The sequence below is a fragment of the Hemiscyllium ocellatum genome, chromosome 1 (assembly GCF_020745735.1).
Source record: "Hemiscyllium ocellatum isolate sHemOce1 chromosome 1, sHemOce1.pat.X.cur, whole genome shotgun sequence".
Classification (NCBI taxonomy): Eukaryota; Metazoa; Chordata; class Chondrichthyes; order Orectolobiformes; family Hemiscylliidae; genus Hemiscyllium; species Hemiscyllium ocellatum.
Genome location: NC_083401.1, coordinates 18678772 through 18704858, shown reverse-complemented (window position 1 = coordinate 18704858; position 26087 = coordinate 18678772). Strand labels below are relative to the sequence as shown.

At 44.4% G+C, this 26087-nt stretch overlaps 1 protein-coding gene across 2 annotated transcripts in view; it reads left to right on the top strand.

Moving 5' to 3' along the window:
- LOC132824791 (dedicator of cytokinesis protein 2-like) overlaps positions 1-26087 on the top strand; it is a 1235709-nt gene that overhangs the window by 328058 nt on the left and 881564 nt on the right. For both annotated transcript variants that reach the window (XM_060839646.1, XM_060839560.1), the window contains exons 21-23: positions 17149-17249; positions 20810-20944; positions 23376-23487. In XM_060839646.1, coding sequence (XP_060695629.1) covers positions 17149-17249; positions 20810-20944; positions 23376-23487 — 348 coding nt within the window. The remainder of the gene's footprint in view (positions 1-17148; positions 17250-20809; positions 20945-23375; positions 23488-26087) is intronic.

The window sequence follows — 26087 nt, the reverse complement described above, 5'->3', positions numbered from 1 at the left end:
ATTAAGAGAGCTCTATTCAGCCCATCAAATCTGTTCCTCAAATCAACTAGATCACGACTAATCTTGGTACTTCAAGGCGATTTTCCTGTGCCGGTCTCATAGTCCTTGATGTCCTCAATATCTCGAAATCCATTTAATTCTTCTTGAATCCATGTTCCCTCTAATTTTTCCAGACATTCTTTTGACTTCTGACGTCCTAGCACAGCAGTGGCTGCAAGGTCTGGATGTGAGTGCTCTGCAATGGTGTTGGCATGGTGATCAGCACATGTAGACCCTGCACAGCCATGTTTCAGTCGATAACTGAGCGCTCCGATGGGCCTGGGGTCAATGCCGCTGCCTTCTTGAATGTCACTTTGGATACCAGGGAAACTAGCAGCCTTTTTTCATTTGAAATGGGACTTTTTACATCCATCACAAGAGGCTTATTATTGGTTTATGATTAGTCCTCTCAGATAGTTAGCCAAGATCCACTCTACGCTGCCTGGAGGGCAAGCAGGTACATTGACCCTGGTGTCCCAGACATTGTTTATCCCTCTGCCATCATCATTAAAGCAGACAGTCTGCTTATTGACTCACCTGCTATTTATGGGATCTTGCTGTGTGACAATTCAACAGCTGTGTTTTCTGGATTACCACAATGATGGCAGTTGACGCTGGATAGAGCACACTGAATGTGCGAATGCTGCAGTTCAGTGATCCTTTACACCACTGGCCCCAAACATGGAGGCATATACAGACACAGGAGGAAGCTTACCTGACAGTAGATTCAACACTTGCTCCACAGTGCAAAACCATAAAAATCTCATTGACAGCTCAACCTTGTCTTGTGTTGTCTCTGTTCAACAATACAGGATGGGAATGGCTTGCATTGCAAAGGAGTGAAGGCCGGTGATTCACCCATTTCCTTTTTTTCTAACCAACAAGACAGGAGTTTTCAGTTTCAAACCGTCTTGGAGCTCAGCAAAAAGAAAGTTGAAAGCTTGTTGCCCCTTACACTCAAACATGTGAGCCAGGGATTGTCTTTGCTCTGTGAACCTCAAATAGAGTCATTAGCATCATGGGGATTCTTGGATATTGGGAAGGGGTGAGGCGGAAGAGATCCGTGTGGCCGAGATTATAGTAGTAGTTGGATAATGACCTAGTAGTTGGATAGTGACCTAGAGATTGGCCTGCTCTTCGGCTCCTTTGTCGTCAGCTTGGCAGCCTGTGGCTGCCCTCTGACCCCCTAAGCCCAGCACAGACACTGTGCCCTCACCTCAAATACCCTCCCAATGTGAAAAGAGAAACCTATTTCCATTGCAACCTACAGATGAGGACTCAGCTAACCATCAACGTGACAACCGTGGGGCCTAGAGCGTGTTGTAGAGTCATAGACAGGCATACATAGCAGAAAGGGCTCTTTGGCTCATTGAGTCTGCACTGACTAAAGACTACTAAAGGCATGCTAATTCCAATTTCCTGAACTTATCCCATGTCCTTGAATGTTAGGATGTCAAGTGCCTGTCCAGGTATTTTTCAAAGGTTGAAAGGCCTCCACTATTTTCCCTGGTAGTGCACTCCAGAGTCTCACCACCCTCTGAGTGAAAAAGCTTTTTTCTCAAATCTCTTCTGAATCTCCTGCCCCTTGCCCTCAAACTATGCCCTCTCATGATTGACCCCTCAACCAGGGGGGAACAGCTACTCCTTACTCTTCCTGTCCATGCTCCTCATAATTGCCTACACCTCAATCATGTCCCCCTCAGCCTTCTCTGCTCTCGATAAAACAATCCTAGGCTCTCTAGTCTCTCCTGTTAGGGAGATGGGGCTGAAACAGTCAGCACTTCAGTGAGATGATGGAAGATGCTACATAGATGCAAGTGCTTCTCTCTCCCAATGACTCTCGTAACAGCACATAGCTGTCAGTACAGCATCAGAGACAGCCTTGATCGTGTGCCTCATTGTACATGTAGATGTGCCACGTGTGTGCCCCCTGCAGACTAATTAGGCCTGGCACTCATTGAACCAAGCTGCTAACCGACATCAAAGAGCTCCACCGCCTTGTGGATGTCTAAGGAGAGTTGAGGATTAAGAGAAAAAGCAATATTAAGAGTGCAGACTGATGATTCAATATGTAACTTATCCTAGAAAGGCCTGCAGCTAAGGCAATGCCGAACATAATACTTCACACTCCTATAGCCTCAAGCTGAAAGGACATCCTGATGCCTGAGCAGCTCCGTTAGTTATGGATGGGCATCCTGATGCCGAGGCAGCTCTGTTAGTTATGGATGGACATCCTGATGCCTGGGCAACTCCATTAGTTATGGATGGGCATCCTGATGCCTGGGCAACTCCGTTAGTTATGGATGGACATCCTGATGCCTGGCAACTCCATTAGTTATGGATGGGCATCCTGATGCCGAGGCAGCTCAGTTAGTTATGGATGGGCATCCTGATGCCTGGCAACTCCGTTAGTTATGGATGGGCATCCTGATGCCGAGGCAGCTCTGTTAGTTATGGATGGACATCCTGATGCCGAGGCAGCTCTGTTAGTTATGGATGGACATCCTGATGCCTGGGCAACTCCATTAGTTATGGATGGGCATCCTGATGCCTGGGCAACTCCGTTAGTTATGGATGGGCATCCTGATGCCGAGGCAGCTCTGTTAGTTATGGATGGGCATCCTGATGCCTGGCAACTCCGTTAGTTATGGATGGGCATCCTGATGCCGAGGCAGCTCTGTTAGTTATGGATGGACATCCTGATGCCGAGGCAGCTCTGTTAGTTATGGATGGACATCCTGATGCCTGGGCAACTCCGTTAGTTAAGGATGGACATTCTGATGCCTGGGCAGCTCTATTAGATATGGATGGACATTCTGATGTCTGGGCAGCTCTGTTAGATATGGATGGACATTCTGATGCCTGGGCAGCTCCGGTAGTTATGGATAGACATCCTGATGTCTGGGCAGCTCTGGTAGTTTTGCCAAGTTGACAGAATCCATTGCACCAGGCAAACAGCAAAACATCCAAAAAGAAAGAAGATAGCAACTTTTTGATTGGCAGCTGGAGGACCAATACCGTGGATGCGGGATTGACAGACAATGGTGGCTGGTTGACAGTCCAGACAACTGTGATCACTGTGGAACTGGATAGACTGCAAAATGCCATAGTTCAGTACGAGGGACCAGAGTCAATATCAGTTCTCCTGCTCCTCGGATGTTGCCTAACCTGCTGTGCTTTTCCAGCACCATTAACTTCAACACTCTTGATTTGTGCTTGGTAGATGATGGTTAGGCTTTGGAGAGTTAAGTGCTGAAAACTGCTGTTATACCAACAGTATTTATTCGGCAAATCTAGTTCAGCTTCTAGTCAATGGTACTTCTCAAAATGTCGGTAGTGGGGGATTCAGTATTGGTGACTTCATTGAATGTCAAAGAGAGTTGGTTAGATTGTCCAATGTCGAAATGATCATTACTTGGTTTTGTGTGGCAACGTTCATTATCATTCATCAGCCCAAGACTGAATGTTGCCAAGATGTGGCTGAATTTAGAAATGTACTGCAATAACTGAAGGATTAGTGCTGAATGTTGTGCAATTCACCAGCAAACATCCCCACTCCTGACCTTATGATGGTGGGAAGGTCATTTTGAAGGGGGCAGCTGAAGATGGTTCACTCTCAACATTGTGGTTAGGTATGCCCCCAACCAGAGGACACCCCCTGTCTCCCATTGACTCCAATTTTCTAGGGGTCCTGGATGCCACAGTCAGTCGAATGTGACCTTGATGCCAAGAGCAGTCACTTTTATTTCACCTCTGTAACTGTAGTTCTTTTGGACCAAGATGGTAGCTGACACGTTGTGAAAATAACTGCTTCTTTTAGAGACAGTTACGCCTCAAGATGTTCTGGAGACATCAAACATCAGGATGTTGGTACAGGCGGATTTGATCACCAGACAAGGTACTTTTTTTTTAATATGCTGGCTGCGATACAGATCACTTTCTGGTGTGCACCCAGGGCAAGAAAGCCTCCCTTGAAGATTTTTCATTCAAATGCCATTCTCATATTAACTTCATCAACATCCAGATTTTAAAGAAAAACAACCATTCTGTGACTCAGTCAAACAGATGATCTGCTGGAATTCACAGAGAGCAGAACAAAATGAAGCATAGTTCAGGTAACCATCTACAATACCACATGCTCAGCCAAGAGCCGAAAATATTGCTAAGTTCAAGTCGCTGTCATGAAACCTGTTATTGAAGCTATTAGATCTGTTTTCAGTAATTACAAACGGTATCTAAAAGTGAACACTGCTGTGCACTGAGACACTTGAGTAAAGTCCAACAGACTGCTAGACTTCGATGACTAATGGCTACGTCTCAGTCAGATGTGTTTCAGTGTACAGAATGTCTGGAGTATGTATCAAAAGGCAACAGGTCCATCAGTAAAGTAACAACTTCATTGAAGACAAGACAGAGAAGTCATCACTGACTGCAATAAAAGTTCGTCAAATGGGAGGATCGCTACCTAAAGTTATAATCTAGCGAGAACATTATCGCTGACAAATATCCAGAGAGTCTACTTGTTGTGACAGAACTCGACATCAAATCCACAGTGGAGGAGCTTAATGAAGGTATTGACTCACTTCTCATGGGCAAAGCTCCAGGTGCTGATGCTAAACAGCCTGAGTTCATTCCACTTGGGAAGTCATAACTTTACAGGATCTGCACAAACCTTACTGTCTCTGCTTGGAAATAAAATCACTACTTAGTGGCATCATCAATCTCGGGAAGATCGCCGAGCAAGTAAGCGGAGCCGGTCTTTTAAAGCTTCTGGAGAAAATTGGCTGCCCTCCAAAATTCGAGTGGTGCTGGAAAAGCACAGCAGGTCAGGCAGCATCCGAACAGCAGGAAAATCGACGTTTCGGGCAAAAGCCCTTCATCAGGAAATCCTGATGAATACCAGCGCCACCGAGCTACCCGTACAGAAACCTGAAAGATTCTGACAGAAGAGAGAAATGCAAGAAACAGTTCGTCAAATGGGAGGATCGCTACCTTAAGTTATAATCTAGCGAGAACATTATCGCTGACAAATATCCAGAGAGTCTACTCTTCCCACTCACTGGGGAGTCCAGAACCAGCGGTCAACATCTCAGAATATGGGGGTAAGCCTTTTGGGACAAAGATGAGGAGAAATTTCCTCATCCAGAGAATGGTGAACCTGTGGAAGACCTCGTCAGAGAAAGAGCTTGCAGCAAACAGGTTGTATATTTTCAAGAAGGAGTTAGATAACTTCTTATGGGTTGAGAGTGTGGTGCTGGAAAAGCACAGTGGGTCAGGCAGCATCCGAGGAGCAGGAGAATTGATGTTTCAGGCATAAGCCCTTCATCAGGAATGATGAAGGGCTTATGCCTGAAATGTTGATCCTCCTGCTCCTCGGATGCTGCTTGACCTGCTGTGCTTTTCCAGCATCACACTCTTGACTCTGATCTTCAGCGTTTGGGAGAAGATTTGTAGCTCGGGTGCTCGTTGTTGTGGTTCTGTTCGCCGAGCTGGGAATCTGTGTTGCAAACGTTTCGTCCCCTGTCTAGGTGACATCCTCAGTGGTTGGGAGTGTCCTGTGAAGCACTTCTGTGATATTTCCTCCTGCATTTATAGTGGTTTGTCTCTGCCGCTTCCGGTTGTCAGTTCCAGCTGTCCGCTGCAGTGGCCGGTATGTTGGGTCCAGGTCAACAAACACATCGACCTGACCCCAATATACCAGCCACTGCAGCGGACAGCTGGAACTGACAACTGGAAGTGGCAGAGACAAGTCACTATAAATGTCGGAGGAAACATTACAGAAGCGGTTCACAAGAGGCTCCCAAGCACTGAGGATGTCACCTAGACAGGGGACGAAACATTTGCAACACAAATTCTCTGATCTTCAGTGTCTGCAGCCCTCACTTCCTCATCGTTCTCATGGGTAAAGGGCTGGAACAGGGTACTGAGTTCGATGAAATTGTCGTGGTCATATTGAACAGCAGAGTAGGTCTGGAGGGCTACAACTGAACCTTTTTTACTTAAGTTGCTATGTTTCAGAGAGATATGAGAAGTCTGGCCACAGGGAGGTCAGAGAAATTAGAGAATCATTTAAAGATCCAATGAATCATTTGGCCCCTCAGGCGATAGTGCGCGCAGAGTTGACCATCGCTGCACAAGCCTTTGTCGTCAGAGACAGAATGCTGCCACTTGTGGTTGGAGTGGGATGTGACCCTGCGATCTACGAACCCAGAAGGAACACCGCTGGCACGAGCCCAGCTGAGATCCGCACTTATTTTGGAGACGCTCTGTTAAAGTTCTGAAAGTGTTCTCACCTCAGAGTCCGAGGTTGTGAGCTCAAGTCCCAGTTTGGAGACTTTCTTTCAATATTTCCAGCCTCTTCCTCCTGTGTTAAATGAAAGTTTGTGCTCACTGTTTCCGCTTGACAGGCTGAGATAGTTGCCCAGTGATTAGCTGAGCCTTGACACGATTGGTGTTCGCTGTTAGCTGGAGATTTCGAAGATACATAAGGTTCTTTGGCTCGCTGAGTAATTTACTATCTGGCCTCAGTAGGTAGCACTACTCTGCGTTCCACTCTAGAGGTTTATATTGATTGATGAAGCTGACATCTCATTTCTATGCTGCATAAGGAGGTGACCCTTTTCATCTTAGACACTCAACCGAGTCACTGTCAATTTCCCATGAAGCTTTGAAGAACAGCAGCGGGATACTGCTAGGCTTTGGCATCCAAGTCAACACCTGTCCCTCAATCAAAATAATAACGTTAACTGTTAGCGGGATCTTGCTGTGCTTATGTTCACTGCCTCACTTCCTCTATTGCAATAATGACTGCAACTGAATTGCTTCAGTAGCCAAAACATGCTGTGTAAGATTGGCAAGCTGTTAAAAGGCCATATATGAATGTGAATACTTTCTTTTCATCTAATGGAGGTAAATACTGTTTTCTAAAACATATTGGCATGAGTGTTATGCGGAGAAGAAATCAGAGGGTGGGTGAGCAGAAAGGAAACAAATACATGGGGCAGCACGGTGGCTCAGTAGTTAGCACTGCTGCCTCACAGCACCAGGGACCCAGGTTCGATTCCAGCCTCAGGCGACTAGGTGGAGTTTGTGCATTCTCCCTGTGTCTGCATGGGTTTCCTCCCACAATCTAAAGATGTGCAGGTTGGATGAATTATTAGGTTATTAGTCAGGGGTAAATGTTGGGGAATGGGTCTGGGTGGGTTACTCTTTGGAGGGCCAGAGTGGACTTGTTGGACTGAAGGGCCTATATCCACACTCTTGTGATTCTAATTCCAACATGGACTCTTTATTCATGCCAAGGGACGAAGTCTGCATTCAGGCTTACTGATCGCTGGGCAAATATAATGGTTGCCATGGGAGCCTGGCCTAGAAAGTACCACCTTCTGGGCTGAACGAGTACCTAAGGGCAAAAGTGTACTCATCATTTCCTTTAAATAAGCCTATCAAACATCTGTGACTGGCACTTGAGGAGCGGAACACATTGGGACAATTGTTTTATTTTCAACCAAAACATTTTCAATTTAACTCCCTCTACAACCCTTCAAGCAATAAAACTTGTAATTTATGGGATGTATATATCATTGGAAAGACCACTATTTACTGCCCGTCCTGAATTTCCCTTGAGATGAGAGTGAGTCTCTTTTCTTGAGGATTTTCTGTCTTGCAGTGCAGGTATTTCTACCAATGCCATCATGGAGGTTGCAACAGGACTTTAACACAGCGACAATTTAGGAATACAATTCCAAGTCAGGTGGTGGTATTCCCATGCTGTTGCTAGCTTTGTTCTTCTAACTGTGACAGGGCCCTGTTTATGGAAAATGCTTTCAAAGAACCTCAGTGAGATTTTGTAAATGGCACATGCTGCTGCCAAATGTGCACCTGAGATGGAGTGAATCAAAGTTGAACGTAGTGGGTGTGGCACCAGTCAAGCAGGCTGCTTTATCCTCGATGGTGTCAAGCTTCTTGAGTGTTATTGGAGCTGCACCCATCCAGGCAAGTGTTTAATGCCTTTGGCGTTGTTTCTTGATTTACCGGCATCCTGAGTTCCAGAGGTGAGGTGAAAGTGACTGCCCTTTGACAACAAGGCCACATTTGACCGAGTATGGCCACACGAAGCCCTAAAACAGGGGATTCGACGTTTCGGGCATAAGCCCTTCCTCAGGAATGAGGAGAGTGTGTCCAGCAGACTAAGATAAAAGGTAGGGAGGAGGGACTTGGGGGAGGGGCGTTGGAGATGTGATAGGTGGAAGGAGGCCAAGGTGAGGGTGATAGGCCGGAGTGGGGTGGGGGCGGAGAGGTCAGGAAGAAGATTGCAGGTTAGGAAGGCGGTGCTGAGTTCGAGGGATTTGACTGAGACAAGGTGGGGGGAGGGGAAATGAGGAAACTGGAGAAATCGGAGTTCATCCCTTGTGGTTGGAGGGTAGGAACGCATAGGAACCCTCCAACCACAAGGGATGAACTCCGATTTCTCCAGTTTCCTCATTTCCCCTCCCCCCACCTTGTCTCAGTCAAATCCCTCGAACTCAGCACCGCCTTCCTAACCTGCAATCTTCTTCCTGACTCTCCGCCCCCACCTTGACCTCCTTCCACCTATCACATCTCCATTGCCCCTCCCCCAAGTCCCTCCTCCCTACCTTTTATCTTAGCCTGCCTGGCACACTCTCCTCATTCCTGAAGAAGGGCTTATGCCCGAACGTTGAATCTCCTGTTCCTTGGATGCTGCCTGACCTGCTGCGCTTTTCCAGCAACACATTTTCAGCTCTGATCTCCAGCATCTGCAGACTTCACTTTCTCCACACGAAACTCTAGCAGAACTGGAGTCAATGAGTATCGGGGCAAACTCTTCGCTGGTTGGTGTCATACCTGGCACACAGAAAGGTGCTTATGATTATTGGAGGTCAATTATCTCAGCTCCAGGACATCTCTGGGTAAATATTTTCCAATTAACCTATCCAGAGATGTTAGGATTCACCTCTGGAACAGGCAGGACTTGAACTTGGGTCTCCTGCCTCAGAGGTAGCTTCCTCAGAGTAGTATCTTAGGCCCAATCATCTTCAGTTTCTCCATCAATGACCTTCCCTCCAATAGCAGGTCAGAAGTGGGGATGCTCACAGATGATTGTGCAGTGTTCAGCACCATTTGGGACTCCTCAGATACTGAACCAGTCCATGTTCTCATACAGCAAGACCTGGGCAATATCCAGACTTGGCCTGATAAGTGGCAAGTAACTATTGATAATCTATATTAATGTCTTGGACGCAATAAGGTACTATCACCAAATTTGCACATGACTCTAAAATAAATGGGAAGACAAGTTGCAACAAAGAAATAAGAATTTGACAAATGGGTATGATTACGTGAATGGGCCAAAATTTGGCAGGTGTAGGTTATTGTGCACAAGTGTGAAGTTATCCACCTTGGTCACAATAGTTGAAAGGCAACTGATTGTATAAATGGAGTGAAATTTCAAAATGGAGAATTGCAGAAACCTAGTACGTGGGTAATCAGGTAGGCAAATAGAATTTGGCATTTATTGTTAAGGAAATAGTGTATAAAAGTAAGCAAGTGTGGCAGCAGTTGTACAAAGCATGAGTGAGAATGCACCTGAAGTATTGTGTACAATTTTGGTCTTCTTACTTGAGGAGGGGTGTTGTTACATTGGAGAAAGTGAGGACTGCAGATGTTGGAGCTGAGAGTCAAGAGTGTGTTGCTGGAAAAGCGCAACAGGTCAGGCAGCACCTAGGAGCAGGAGAATCGAGGTTTTGGGCATAAGCCCTTCATCAGGAATCAATGTAGTTACATTGGAGGCAGTTCAAAGGAAGTTCACTAGATTGATTCCAGAGATGACGGGTTTGTCTTATGAAGAGAGATTGAGCAGTTTAGGCCTATGCTATTTGTAGCTTAGAAGAATGAGATGAGATCTAATTGAGGTACAGAAGATGCTAAAAATGACAAAGTAGAAATAGAGAGGATGTTTCCACATGTGGAGCAATCTAGAACGAGAGGTCATAGTTTTCGGATAATGTGTTGCAGATTTAAAACAGAGCTGAAAGGGTCATAAATGAATGGAATTCATTAACCCAGAGTGCCGTGGATGCCAAGACATTGAATAAAAATAAGAAGGAAACAGACTAGATTAGATTATTCACAGTGTGGAAACAGGCCCTTCCGCCCAACAAGTCCACGCCGACCCGCAACCCACCCAGACACATTCCCCTACACCTAACACTATGGGCAATTTAGCATGGCCAATTCACCTAACCTGCACATCTTTGGACTGTGGGAGGAAACCGGGGAGAATGTGCAAACTCCACACAGACAGTCGCCTGAGTCGGGAATTGAACCCGGGTCTCTGGCACTGTGAGGAACTATGCTGCCCACAAACTTTTAATTAGTAATTGATTGAAGGGTTATGGAGAATGGGTGGGAAAGTGGAGTCCGAATTGCCCGCTCCTGCTCCTCGTTCTTATAATTTAACAATCCTCCCTTGACATTCAGTGGTGTTACCATCACCAAATCTTCCACTAGCAACATCATTTGGCCAAAAACTCAATTGGACTTGCTATATAAATACAGTAGCTACAAAAACTGATCAGAAACTGGGAATTCAATGGCACATATCTCACCTTCTGGGTCCCAAATGCCTGCCCACCAGGGCACAAGACAGGGGTGTTATGGAATACTCCCCACTGGATGGATGAAGCTGCAATGACTCTCAAGAAGCCTGCCACTATCCAAGATGAAGGAGCCCACTTGATTGGCACCGCATCCATTGCTCAACTATTGATGTTCAATAGCAGCTGTGGGAACCATTTACAAGATGCACTGCAGAAATTCACCAAGGCTCTTTAGGCTGTACCTCCTCACACATCTATGGTCACCATCGTCCAGAAGGGCAAGGGTAGCAGACACATGGGAGCACCAATACCTGCAAGTTCCCCTTCAAGCCACTCACCATCCTGACTTGAAAATATAACACTGTTCCTGCAGTGTCACTTGGAACTCCCTCTCTCAAAGCATTGTGGGTCCATCTACTGCACAAGCACTGCAGCAGTTCAAGCAGAGTCCTCGCTGCTCCCTTCTCAAGGGGAACTAAGGTTGGGCAATACATACTACCCTGGTCAGAGATGCCCACATTTCTTGAATAAATAAAAAGCTACGCCTTACATTAGTGCCAGAGGCAGATTGGAAGGTTATCAATTTATATTTTGACTACATGTCATTGGTAAGATTGGGATTAATTCTCCATCTTTAGGTGTCCCACGTTAGGTGGGCATTTTACCAGTCACTGTAACCAAGTAGGTGTCTAGACCGCCTCAGAGAGCAGGTAAGGTTCAACCAAGTTGTCATGGGATTGAAATCAATCCTAGGGTAATGCAGATTTCCACTTTTATGGGCTTTAATTAACCCATTGATTTTATGACAATTCCACAGCTGAATTCATATTCTTGAACAACCATTGTGGGAGATGAGGTCATGTTCTCTGCTTTAAAGGTTCCGGGAGAACATAAACTTAGACCTTTAGGCTGTTTCTATGCTGTAAATTACGTGTAGTTCTGTTTAATTATTATCCAAGCCATTGAATTATTGGTGACATAACCATACTCTATTATATTTATGAGTTTCCCTACATCTCTGAAGGGTAATCTATACTCATTCACCGCAGACTAGCATCGAGCAATCATTTACAGAGCAAAGAATTGCAGATTGGATTGACAGATGTGACCGGTTAACAATATTTCAGTACAGATTTAAAATTAGGGAAACAGAGCGAGAGAAAAGAAAAATCAAAAGCCAAAGGTAACATTGCCATATTCCTACCAGACCATAGGACTTAGGGAGAGGTGCCTCTGGTAGTACCACGATGGTATCTGGACCTCAGGGATTCATTTTGAGGAGAGATTGTACAAATTAGATCTGTTTCCTTTCAAAGATTAAGGGGTAATCTGATCAATGTCTTCAAGATATTAACAGGGAGAGACAAGGTAGATAAAGATAAATTACTTCCACTGGTTGGGGATTCTAGAACGAGGGGTGTCGTCAGAGAATTAGGGCCAGACTGTTCAGGAGAGATGTTGGAAGCACTTCTATCCATTCTAACTTCTCGAGGTTTGGAACTCCCTTCCACAAATGGCAGTGAATGCTGAATGAGTTGTTAATTTTAAGTCAGAGAGACACATTTTTATGAAGTAAAGTTAGGTAGATGAAGGTGAGGAAGAAAGTGATAGATCGAAGAGGAGGATGGAGCAGAGCAGATAGATGGGAAAGTGGTGCTAAGTTGGAGGCTTGGGACTAGGATAATGTAGCAGGGAGAGGAAATTAGGAAATTACTGAAATCCACATTAATACTGTGTGGTTGCAAGATCCCAAGGCAGAGTATGAGGTATTCTTCCTGCAGGAATCGGGTGGTAAGGGTTTGGCAATGGAAGAGGCCGAGGACCTGCATGTCCTTGATGGAGTGGAAGGGGGAGTTGAAGTGTTCAGCCATGGGGTGGTGGGGATTGTTGGTGTGGGTGTCCCAGAGATGTTCTTTGAAATGATCCCAAGTAGACATCCTGTCTCCCCGATGTAGAGAAGACCACATTGTGTGCAATGGATATAGCAGATGACATTGGTGGAGGTACAGGTAAATTTCTGACCAATTCTTTGGGGCCTTGAACGGAGGTGAGGGAAGTGGTTTGGAACAAGTTTTGCACTTGCTGTAGCGGCAGGGTAAGGTACTGGGAGTGGGATGTGGGCTAGTGGAGGATGTGGACCTGACAAGGGAATTGCAGGGGGAATGGCCTTTTTGGAACGCTGATAGGGGTGGGGAGGGAAATATATCTCTGGTGGTGGGGTCTGGTTGTAGGTGGTGGAAGTGGCGGAGGATGATGCGATGTATGCAGAGGTTGGTGGGGTGGAATGTGAAGACCAGGGGGATTCTGTCGTTGTTGTATTGGGAGGGGTGGGATTCAAGGGCAGTGGTACAGGAAGTGGAGGAGATGCACTGGAGGGCATCATGAACCACGTGGGAGGGAAATTGTGATCTTGGAAGAAGGAGGTCATTTGGGATTTTCTAAGATGGAATTAGTCATCGTGGGAACAGATGTGGCAGAGGCAGAGGAATTGGGAATAAGGGATGGTGTTTTTACAGGAGGTAGGGTGGGAAGAGGTACAGTTAAGGTGGCTGTGGGATTCGGTAGGCTTGTAGTAAATGTCCGTGGTTAGTCGGTTGAATGGCCTACTCCTGATCCAGTATTTAACCTGAGGGTCACCACACCTCAGGCAAGGAGAGAGGTTGAGAAGAAAAGTCCTTCATGGTAACTTCAGCCAGTGTGAGAATCAAACCCATGTTATTGGCATCACTCTGCATTGCAAATCAGCTGTCCAGCCAACTGAGCTAGCCAAACTCCAAACACGTTTCTTTTTTTTTCACCAAATTAGACAAGTCCACAGTCACAACATGTTGTTAAACTCATTAACTTCTGAAAAGTTGGATTTTGAATCACATGTCAGAAATAGTTCACACAAAGTGAGCTCCTTTGACATGCATCTATTGCTATGGTGATGAATGTAAATGAGTAATTGTTTTGCCTGAGTATTAGGAGTACAAATCATCAGGGGAAGTGATTAAGAAAAATACAAAAACTCTTAAGTTTGAAAGTGAGAAGATAATTGGTAACCTTAGGGGACACACCCATTGTATCCATCCATACTAAAAGATGTTCGGAATGAAACAACAGCAACATTATTGCATATATTAATAAATATGTACACAAATCTATTCCGAAAAGGAATTGTGCTAGAGGACTGAAGGAAGCGTGTATTAGAAAAGGATCATGAAACTGAAACTATAATTGAGTGAGCAGTACAGGTTTTAATACAGAATGTGCATTTATTGAATTATTTAAAGAAATTACAGAAAAAGTAGATAAATATAATAGTTGTCATATATTTGGAATTTCAAGTTGCTCTGTTGGTAGCTGAAGAGTGTCACTGAGTCCTTCATTGGCTAAAGCAGCTATCTACTGCAGGCTAGTGGATATTCAATGCAGCCTCTTGTGAAATAGATTAGTTTTGGGCCATCTTCTGTTCCAACTCTTTAGGTCAAGGAAAACCAAACCCCCAGGAGTTGGCAGGGGCATGAAATGGAAAGCAGTGTCACTCTGTAACACAGTCTTCTCATCCTGGGCTCTAGGCATGATGCAGAGTGAGTTTCATTCTGGACCTAACTTGGCGATGGCTGTTATCCTTGGACAAATAGTGAATATTGGCAAGGCTGGGGTTGATTATCCAGGGAAAGTTTGACTTTGGATCTTCTCCCTACACTGCTGTTGTCTTTGGGAGTAGGTCAAGAACTCTAAAATGAGGTCCAGTGTGCTGGATGCTGAAAGTAATTACCTAAATCCATGTTTGACTCTGGAAATCTCCCATTAAATCAGAACTATTTTTCAGAGTTTAAAAAAAATGCGGCACAAATTTTAACCGGTACCGAACGAAACTGGTTGGAGGAAAGTATAGAGGGGACGTCAGAGGCGGGTTCTTTACACAGAGAGTTGTGAGAGCATGGAATGCGTTGCCAGCAGCAGTTGTGGAGGCAGGGTCATTGGGGACATTTAAGAGACTCCTGGACATTCATATGGTCACAGAAATTTGAGGGTGCATACATGAGGATCAGTGGTCAGCACAACATCGTGGGCTGAAGGGCCTCTCTGTGCTGTACTGCTCTATGTTCTATGAAACTAAGACCGCCCTGGGTCCAGTCTATGAGATTGTTTAGCAACTTTCAAGGATATGCTCCCCTTTCTCTTCAGACTCAGATATATAAAATTATGATGGGCATGGACAGGGTAGACAGGAAGAAATATATTCCCTTGTTGAAGTGATCAAGGACTGGGGCATAGATTTAAGGTAAGGGGCAGGAGGTTTAGAGGAGATGTGAGGCTAAACTTTTTCACCCAGAGGGTGGTAGGAATCTGGAAGCCACTACCTGTAAGGGTGGGAGAGACAGAAACACTCATTACATTTTCAGAGTTTACTGGTGCAGTAAAATGTTTACATTACTTGCACTTATTAATAATTTATCACAAAAGTAAGTGATGTGATAAGAAGAATAAACACTTGTTTCTGAAAATTAATTCACAGTCGTAGAGAGCTATACAGGTCAGTAGCCGCAGAAAACAAGCCTTCAGCCCATTATGCCTGAGCCAGTCAAAAACAACCACCTCACTATTCTCATCCCTATTTTCCTGCACTTGGCCCAAAGCCTGGTATGTCTTGGTAACACATCTAAACACTTCTTAAATGTTATGAGTGTTTCTGCCTCTCCCACCCTTACAGGTAGTGGCTTCCAGATTCCTACCACCCTCTAGGTGAAAAAGTTTATCCTCACATCTCCTCTAAACCTCCTACCCCTTACCTTAAATCTATGCCCAAGTCCTTGATCACTTCAACAAGGGAATATATTTCTTCCTGTCTACCCTGTCCATGCCCATCATTATTTTATATATCTGAGTCATGACCGTCTCAAGCACCTTTGCTCAACGACCCCAGACTGTCCAATCTCTCTTCATCACTCCAGCTCATCAACATCCTGGTAAATCTCCCCTCCACCTTCTGGAGTACAGTCACTTGACTCCCCTAATTTGGATTCTGGAATTGCACAGACTCATGGTTACTGAAGCCCAATCAATCTGGTACAATATGAATAGTTTGCTTTTGCATCTGAGTTGAAGGATGAACCTGCTCTGGTCATTTTGAATATGAGTTGCAATTTGCTTCAGTGGTGAGGGCAAGATTTGTTTCTCCTGAGAGTTATATATCCGTGGAATTGGATGAAGAAAGATGGATGGTTGCTCACTGACACTTGCAGTCACGCGTGGCCTCGATTCTGTGTTGTTGATATTTAATAACTATGTGTTTGTTATTCAAAGACAATCTCCTTGCGTATTGAAAAGGCCCATCAATGTACTTGGGAGCGCTGCTGCCTCTGAATCAGAATGTCTGGGTTTGGGTCCTGCCCCAGAACTCCAAAACTCAATACCCAAGGAAAATGTGTTCACAGCTTTGAGCATCAAACTCCAAACACACATCAGTGGCAGGCAGTAAAAGTGAGAGAGATTGTAGGTCAGTCATATATCATAGAGTCACAGAGACGTAAATCATGGAAGCAGACCCTTCAGTCCAACACATCCATGCCAATCTGATATCCTAAACTAATCTAGTCCCATTTGCCCGCATTTGGCCCATATCCCTCCAAACCCTTCCTATTCATTGACCCATCCAGATGTCTTTCAAATGTTGTCATTGTACCTGCCTCCACTACTTTCTCTGGCAGCATATTCCATACACGCACCACCCTCTACAAGAAAATGTTTCCCCTTAGGTCCCTTTCTATCTTTCCCCTCTCACCTTAAACCCATGCCCTCTAATTTTGGATGCCCCTACCTCAGGAAAAAGACTTTGTCTGTCCACCCTATCCATGACCATCATGATTCAATAAACTTCTGTAAGACCACCCCTCAGCCTCTGACGCTCCAGGGAGAACAGCCACAGCCAATTCAACCTCTCCCTTCAGCTGAAATGTTCCAACCCCAGTAACATCCTCATAAATCTTTTCTGAACCTTTTCAAATTTGACAAGGTCTTTCCTATAGCAGGGTGACCAGAATTGAATGCAGTATTCCAAAAATGGCCAAAAGCAATGTCCTGTACAGCTGCAATATGACATCCCAACTCCTATATTCAATAAAGGCAAGCATACCAAACGCCTTCTTCACTACCCTGTCTACCTGCGACTCCAACTTCGAAGAACTATGATCCTGCACCACAAGGCCTCTTGTGTTAGAAAGAAAGCTAAAGCCTCTACCATCGTTGTCTGTAGCTCCAGATCTCAGTGTGCACGTGAATGTTTATGCTGACCTAGTCATTCAGACTCCCAGATCACTGAGGAGATAGAGACCTAAAATGTTAATTCTGCTTCTCTCTCTCCACAGATGCTGACTGACTTGCTGAAGTTTCCCATTGCTTTATCTTTCTGTTTCAGATTTCCATCATTAACAGTACTTAGCTCTCGTAAGAGTACAATGTTGACTTGTTAATGTCTGATTGCATCTTTATGTGATTTCAGGTGTTTCTTATTGGCCTGATAGCAGACAGGAAGTTCCAACACTTCAATGCTGTCCTTGAAGCTTATATCCGACAGCACTTCAGCGCCACTTTGGCTTATAAGTATGTTTTACAGAGAAAATGTTTGTGTTTTTGTTTTAAACCAGCTAGAGTTTAAATGGATCAGTCAGAGGTCGCTGGCTTCAATTGCATCTGTGACCCCTGAGCAGAAGTCAGCAGAAGAGAAACTCTCTCTGAAAGACTGGGCAGTCAGTTGAGGCAAGATTACATTAGAAAGAAAGGCTGATGTTATTAAAGGTTGCCTGGGAACTAGCTGCGCATTGGGTTGTGGTTTGACAAGAGAAGTCCTACTGGTCTCGGTTATCAACTCAAACTTCCAGCTATGTTCAGAAAATAAGCCAAAGATGGGAAGAAGCCATTGTATTCAAGAAAGCCAAACTTCCTTGATTCCAATCCCTGTGTCCATGTTCAGAATGCAGCTTCATGGGTGGCACTGTGGCTCAGTGACTGGCACTGCTGCCTCACAGAGCCACAGACCCAGGCAACCGTCTGTGTGGAGTTTGCACATTCTCCCCGTGTCTGTGTGGGTTTCCTCCGGGTGCTCTGGTTTCCTTCCACAGACCAAAGATGTGCAGGTTAGTTGAATTGATCATGCTAAATTGCCCGTAGTTCAGGGCTATGTAGGTTAGGTGCATTTGTCAAGGATAAATGTAGGATAGGGGGAATGGGTCTGGGTGGGTTACTGTTCAGAGGGTTGGTGTGGATTTGTTGGGCCAAAGGGCCTGTTTCTGCACAATAGGGATTCTATGAAATTTCATTCCTACTGCACAACTATCTGGCTTGGCAGCTTATTCTAAATATTTGACAACCTTTATATAAGGAGCTTCCTTCAGGTGTATTTCTCACTGGCTTCAGTTTACGATATCAGGTTTCACTACATCTCCTCGTTTTGAAATTAAACTTGGAATTAAATTAACTTCGCTGAACCATTTGTTGTGCAATGAGCTGTTATAAACAGAAATGCACTGCCTGGCGTGTCAGATTTGATCATAACTTTAAAAACAGTTTTGAATAAATACTGTACTTGAGAAGGAAAGATTGCCAGGGTACGGGGAATGAGGAGTGCTGTTGAATGGAATTGAATTGAATTTATTGTCATGTGTACCAAGGCAGAGTGAAAAGCTTTGTCTTGCGAGCAATACAGGAAGATCACAGAGTTAAGTAGCATCGATAAGTAAATAATAGGTAACGGCAGCAAAAACAAAAACACAGGTCCAGGCGAATGTTAAGAGTTTGTGAGTCCATTCAGTATTCTAACAACAGTAGGGTAGAAACTGTTTCGAAACTGGCTGATGCGTGTGTTCAGGCTTCTGTACCTTCTCCCCGATGGTAGAGGTTGTAGAAAAACATTGCCAGGGTGGGATGGATGGGTGAACTGTTGCAAGTAGCAGGCGCAGGAATGTTGGATGAATAGCCTTCTTCTGTGCTTTACAATTCCACGATTTATGTCTCTCCATCATTAATTTTCTTTATTCCTTCATGGGATGTCAGTGGCACTGCCCAGCCCAGCATCCCTCAATTCCCTTGAATAGAATGGCTTCCTCAGCCAGTTCTCAGAATTCTCAGAATCTTAGAATTAGCTTTATGGTCACATCGACTCAAATGAAAAGTTTACAAGTTGCCACTTAGCGTGCTTCTTCGATACAAAAGTACCTTGATACAGATTCTTAAATACGAATTCTCAGGGAAAAAACAAATTGGAAAATAGAGAAGTGAAAACTCCAGCATTACAGATCTTAGGAATGAATTAGAAAAATGAAGAAATTAAAGAGTTCAGAATTACAAAATTCAAAGGGTATTTCGGAGTCAACCTCATTTCTTTGGTTCAGGAGTCACGGGTAGGTCACACTGCTAAGGGTGCTACAATTCCCTTCCTTAAGGGACATCACTGAACCAGATGGGCTTTTACAACAATTGTCAGTGATGACACGGAGACCTATAATACCATTAGCTCATGGGCATATGTTTTACACAGAGGAAAGAGTTTGCATTTTTATAGCATCGTTCATGACTTCAGACCATTCCAAAATGGTTTGCAAACAGAAAGTGACGTTAATCTTGCGTTGTGGGAGAGTTTAATTTACACATCTCATATTAACATACGAATTAGGAAGAGTAGGCCACTCGACACTTCAAGCCCAGCTGCACCATTCAGTCAGGTAAACCCACCTTCCCTTGATAACTCTCTATCCCCTTCTTATCAAGAATCTATCTATGTCTAATTTAAAAAATTCAGGGACTCTGTTTCTACCACCGTCTGAGGAAGACTTTTCCAGATAGTCATGACCATCTGTGAGGAAAAAAGATCTCCTTATCTCAGTCTTAAACAGTCTTCGTCTTTAAACAGTGGCCCTCTGATTTTCTATCAATCTCACACAAGTAGCAAGATTGTAATTACAGTATGATTTGCTTTCAGTTGTATTGATTAACGGATAAATAATGGCCAGGAGAGCTTTATTGCTCAACTCCAAAAGGCTCCCACATGAGATGGGGGTCTCAGTTCAATGTTTCATCCCGAAGTAAGTACATCTGAATGTGCATATCTTGCTCAGTACTGCACTGAGATGCCAACCTTGTGCTTAAGTCCTGGAGTGTGGCGTGACCTGTAACTTTGTGATTCAGATATGAGAAATCAAACAACAGAGCCAAATGTCCTTGTCGTTCGTCACACTGTCATCCATTCAGAACTTAGAGCTTGTCCTGACAGATGCAATTCATGTTTGTCTACCCAACTTTAGTTAGTTAGTTAAGCTTGGAGCTGCTTTGAACTATGAATGAAGATACACAGCTCCTATTCGAGGGAAACCTGCCTTCAGCAAGGCCTATGTTCCATGCATTCCATGCAAATTGATACAGTGCAAAGAAGGTCAAAAAGGCAAATGTGAGGCTCAAAGATTGTGTTGGAGATAAGGGTTCGAATTCATGGGACGTTGACACCAGCACAGGGGAATGAGGGAGCTGTTCCGACCAGACTTCTGGTGAATTGCATAACTAGGGCTGTGGAAAGGGCTTTAAACTTAACAGTAGGGGTATGAGTTCAGTTCCGTGGAAAGTTATGGAAAATGTCTTGAGAGTGGTCAAGGAACCTGGCTTTGTGCTAGATGGAGTGTAGAAGGATGAAGGGGAATTTGATTGAAATTTACAGAACACTGAGAGATCTGGATAGAGTGGATGTGGAGAAGAGGGTTCCATGAGTAGGAGAGACTGGGACCTGAGGGCACAGCCTCAGGATGGAGGGACGATGCTTTAGAACTGAGATGAGGAGGAATTTCTTCAGCCAGAGGGTGGTGAATCTGTGGTAACATATTGCTGCAAAGAGCTGTGGAGGCCAAGTCACTGTGGGTGTTTAAGACATAGATAGATTCTTGATTAGTAAGGGGATTGGGAGGTAGGTAAAGAAGGCAGGAGAATGGGTTTGAGAAACATAGCAGCCATGATTGATTGGCAGAGCCAACTTGATGGGCTGAATGGACTAATTATGTCGCTATATGTTATGGTCATATGGTCACTCAAGAAAAGAGGAGAGAGAAAAACAAGTGAACAAAGTAACAGACTGTTCCATTCTGTTTAACCATCTCTAATGTTGAAACCTCTCGTTACAGGAAGCTATTGTCTGTGCTAACGAACTATGTTGACATTGCAAGCCGTGGTTTGGAATGTGAGCCTCTGAAACGAGCTTTCAAAGCATTAGAATACATCTTTAAGTTCACAGTCCGATCAAGATGCCTTTACTCACAGTGAGTTCTTTTCTACCACTTGGATCTATCATTGAATTCCCAGTACCACTGCTGAATCAGTTCTGAATATGAAACTCTATGAGTCAGAGGTTTTTCATAGGGTTCAGTCTGATGTGATTGAAGTGGTTGTTGAATTGGATTTGTTCTGGTTCAGGTCAATTGTCAGACAATGCTTTCATTCTGTTAGCAATATTGACCTAGCGAGCTGAGTTCAGGCACTCATACACAATTCATGGAATCCTCAAACTCATCAGGAGGTCATTCGGCCTATTGTGCCTATACTGACTCTTTGCAGGAGCTACCTAGTTAAATCGCTCATTTGCTCTTTCCATAGCCTCGAATCATTCCTCCCTTCAAATGTTTATCTCATTCTTTAATTAACTATTTACAAAATGTATTCATGGGATCTGGGCACCATTGGTGAATCAGCATTGAGTGCATATTCCCTAATTGCCGAAGGTCAAGGATCAACCAAATTGCTGGAGGTCAGCATTCAAAGGTAGACCAGAACAAGTTAGATGTAGATTTCCTTCCCAAAAGGGCATTAGTGAATCAAATGGGATTTTATGACAGCTAGCAGCGGTCACTTCACCACCATTAGGTTTTTTTTAAATTCCACATTTTTATTGAATACAGATTTCGCCACCTGTTATTGCAACAATGTGTTAAGAGCTGGGTAGAATTTTGGAGTGATGTTGCGTAGATGAATACAGTCACCAGGATGCCAGGGACAAATCTCCTGCTGTTTTTAGAATAATACCAATGAGAACATTTCACAAAGAAAGGATGCAGCTTCCACATCCCATCTGAAAAAACACATCTCTGACAGTGCAACACTTGTTTTGTTTATTCATTCATAAGATATGGATATCACTGTCCTCAGCCACATGATTGTTTCCTGATGAAGAGCTGATGCTCGAAATGCCGATTCTCCTGCACCTTGAATGCTACCTGACCGGATGTGCTTGTCCAGCACCACACTCTTCTACTTTATTGATCACCCCTATCTGCCCTTGACTAAGCAGTGGTAAGCTGCCTCATTGAACTGCAGTCCTTGCCTTGTAGGGACATCCGCAGTGTTATTAGGAAGGGAGATCCAGGATTTGGACCCAGCAACGATGAAGGAAGTGTCAGATAATGACCAGCTCCAAAAAGGAATGAATCTAATCGTCTCTCCTTGACATTCTATGACAAGTCAGGATGGTGAGTGATGTGGAAGGGAGCTTGAAGTGATGGTGTTCCCATATATCTGCTGCCCTCGTTCCTCTAGGTGAGAGAGAGTCTCAGGTTTGGAAGATGCTGTAGAAAGAGCCTTGCTGGTTGCTGCAAAGTGTCTTGTAGATGGTGCACATTGCTGTCACATTGTTGGTGATGGAGGATATGAATGCTGGAAGCGTTGGTTGGAAGTTCATCGAGCAGACTGCTTTGTCCTGGATGATGGAGCTTCTTGAGTCTTTTAGGTGCTGCAGCCATCCGGGCAAGTGAGGAGCATTCCACCACACTCCTGACTTGTACCTTGCAGATGGTGGACAGGCTTTGGGAATATAGGAGATGGGTGACTTGACATAGAATTCCTAGTCTCTGCTCAATATTTATATGGCTGATCCATTTCAGAGTCTGGTCAATGGTTAGTCATAGTATGTTTATAGCAGGAGGAGGGTTGTTGGTGCAGGGGAATGCTGGGTTTGGGGTGTGGAGAGATGGGACAGCAGGAGTGTTGGGGGAGTCAGTAGTGGTAATGTCATTGAATGTCAAGGGGAGACGATTAGATTCACTCCTTTTTGGAGTTGGCCATTACCTGATACTTGTGTGTTGAGAATGCCACTTAATATGTATCAGTCCAAGCCTGACTGTTGTCCAGGTCTTGCTGCATGTGGATACTTCCTCAGTAAAGTGCTTGAAAGCATCAGACTAGATTGCGCTTAAAATAACTCCACAGAAGCCAGTGCCCTGTCACCAAGTCACCCTTTATTTACAGGTGAAGACTCCTTGACACTGACCCAGCTCCCACAGAGCCAGCCCTCAGAGTGTACAGAACCTCTGACACTCCTGTTTATATCTGTCAGCCAGGGCTCCCTGATTGGACCAGGTTTACAGCCCGAATCAGGGAACTCCTATTCTGTGAGGTCCACCTGGCTGACCTCATCACAATCATTACACTGCTCACGTCTCTGGAGTAGGACTTAAACTATTTGGCGAAGAGATGCTGCCTGCTGACCCGTGCTGCACAAGGATGGCACTGTGGCTTTGGTGAAGGCACTGTCAATGTTGCTGAAGCTTGCATTGAGTGTGAAGGCGCGTGATGCTAGGAATAAAAGGCTGGTTTGGGGATTGGATCTGAAAAAGCTCTGATTGGATTGAAAATGCACCCCACATAATTTAGGACAACAAAGGCCAGAAACATGCCTCAGCAACTGTTGTCTCATTTCAGGCTGTACGAAGGCAAAGAAAAGAAAGAGTTTGAAGAATCTATGCAAAATCTGTTTGAGACATTTAACATCCTGATGATGTCAAACCTGGAAGGCAATACTTTACTTATGCAGGTAAATAGCTCTCTGATCAATCTTGCATCAAGGAGCAGGGTGGGAACATACAAACTTGGACCAACATTCAGTAAGATCCTGATTTATCGTCCACCTCAATACCACATTCCCATTGGATCTCCACACGGCTAAATTCCAACTTGTGTTCTGAAACATACTGTCTCAGTCTCAAATACGCTTAGCAATTAAGTATTTATCACCTTCTGGAATGGGAAATTCCAAACATTTGCAACTGCCACGAGTGAAGAAGTTTCTCTGTGTCTCAGTTCTGGATGGCTGACCCCTTATCCTGAGACTAAGTGTCCCAGTTCTCAGCTCCCCAGACAAGGTATTCATCCTCTGAACATCTACTCTACCCATCCCTATAAGAACTGTACATTTTTCAATGACAGCTCATAAAATTATAGTTAAAGATGTGTCATGTGTTCATTTGTGAGATAAACACTGAAGGATAAACATAATACAAAATATACTGATAGGGTCTGGCGAAGCAAAATGAGTGGAGAGAACAAATGATAACACATACAATTTGGGCTGAATGGCTTGTTTCTGGACTAAAAAGTAAAATTATTAGATGTTTAAATCTAAACAGAGGTCACACACATTTATGAAGACTTTAGGGAGATGTGGGATAATTCTAATTGCTGAAACAATTGATGCACCATCAATCTTTCTCTTGTTGAAGGAGCTACAAAAAGCTAATGTGATACTAAAGCCCATGAAGATGCTGTCAAGCAGCATTGACAGTTAGGATTTACCAATGAGAGTGAGTGATGACATGGATTTGGACAAAACATACAGAAAAATTTGCTGAGAGTTGTTATAGTCACAGAGTCATAGAGGTGTACAACTCAGAGACAGACCCTTCGGTCCACTTGTCCACACTGACCAGATCTCATACATTAATCTAGTCCCACTTGAAACCTTTGACACATATCCCTCTAAATCATTCCTCCTCATATTACAACCAGATGCCTTTTAAATGTTGTAATTGTACCAGCCACCATAACTTCCACATGCAGATTATTCCATACATGCACCACGCTCTGCGTGAAAAAGTTGCCCTTAAGTCCCTTAGAACATAGAACATAGAAAGATACAGCGCAGTACAGGCCCTTCGGCCCTCGATGTTGCGCCGACTGAATCCTACCTAACCTACACTAGCCCAATAACTTCCAAATGCCTATCCAATGCCCGCTTAAATGACCATAAAGTAGGAGAGTTCACCACTGATACGGGCAGGGCATTCCATGAACTCACAACCCGTTGTGTAAAGAATCTACCCCTAACATCTGTCCTATACCTACCACTCCTTAATTTAAAGCTGTGTCCCCTAGTAACACCTGACTCCATTAGCGGTAAAAGGTTCTCAGTGTCGACCCTATCTAAACCCCTAATCATCTTATACACCTCTATCAAATCTCCCCTAAACCTTCTCTTCTCCAATGAGAACAGCCCCAAGTGCCTCAGCCTTTCCTCATAAGATTTTCCTACCATTCCAGGCAACATCCTGGTAAACCTCCTCTGCACTCGTTCCAATGCCTCCACATCCTTCCTATAGTATGGTGACCAAAACTGCACACAATACTCCAGATGAGGCCGCACCAGAGTCTTATACAACTGCAACATGACCTCAGGACTCCGGAACTCAATTCCTCTACCAATAAAGCCCAGTACACCATATGCCTTCCTCACAGCACTATTTACCTGGGTGGCAACTTTCAGAGATCTGTGTACATGGACACCAAGATCCCTCTGCTCATCCACACTACCAAGTAGCCTACCATTAGCCCAGTAATCCATCTTCTTGTTACTCCTACCAAAGTGAATGACTTCACACTTAGCTACATTGAATTCCATTTGCCACATTTCTGCCCAGCTCTGCAACTTATCTATATCCCGCTGTAACCTACCACTTCCTTCCTCACTATCCACAACTCCACCGACTTTTGTGTCATCCGCAAACTTGCTTACCCAGCTTTCAAGCCCTTCCTCTAGATCATTTATAAAGATAACAAAAAGCAATGGTCCCAAAACAGATCCTTGTGGTACACCGCTAGTAACTGCACTCCAAGATGAACATAGTCCATCAACTACTACCCTCTGTCTCCTTCCAGCCAGCCAATTCCTAATCCAAACCTCTAATGTATCCTCAATGCCATACCTCCGTAGTTTTAGCATTAGCCTACCATGGGGAACCTTATCGAACGCCTTACTAAAATCCATATACACCACATCTACTGCTTTACCCTCGTCCACTTCCTTAGTCACCTTCTCAAAGAACTCAATAAGGTTTGTGAGGCACGACCTGCCCTTCACAAAACCATGCTGGCTATCCTTGATCACGTTATTCCTATCCAGATGTTCATAAATCTTATCCCTTACCATTCTCTCTAAGACTTTGCCCACCACTGAAGTCAGACTCACTGGCCTATAGTTACTAGGGCTATCCCTACTCCCTTTCTTGAACAAGGGGACCACATTCGCTATCCTCCAGTCCTCTGGTACTATTCCCGTTGACAATGACGACATAAAAATCCAGGCCAATGGCTCTGCTATCTCCTCCCTAGCTTCCCATAGGATCCTAGGGTAAATGCCAT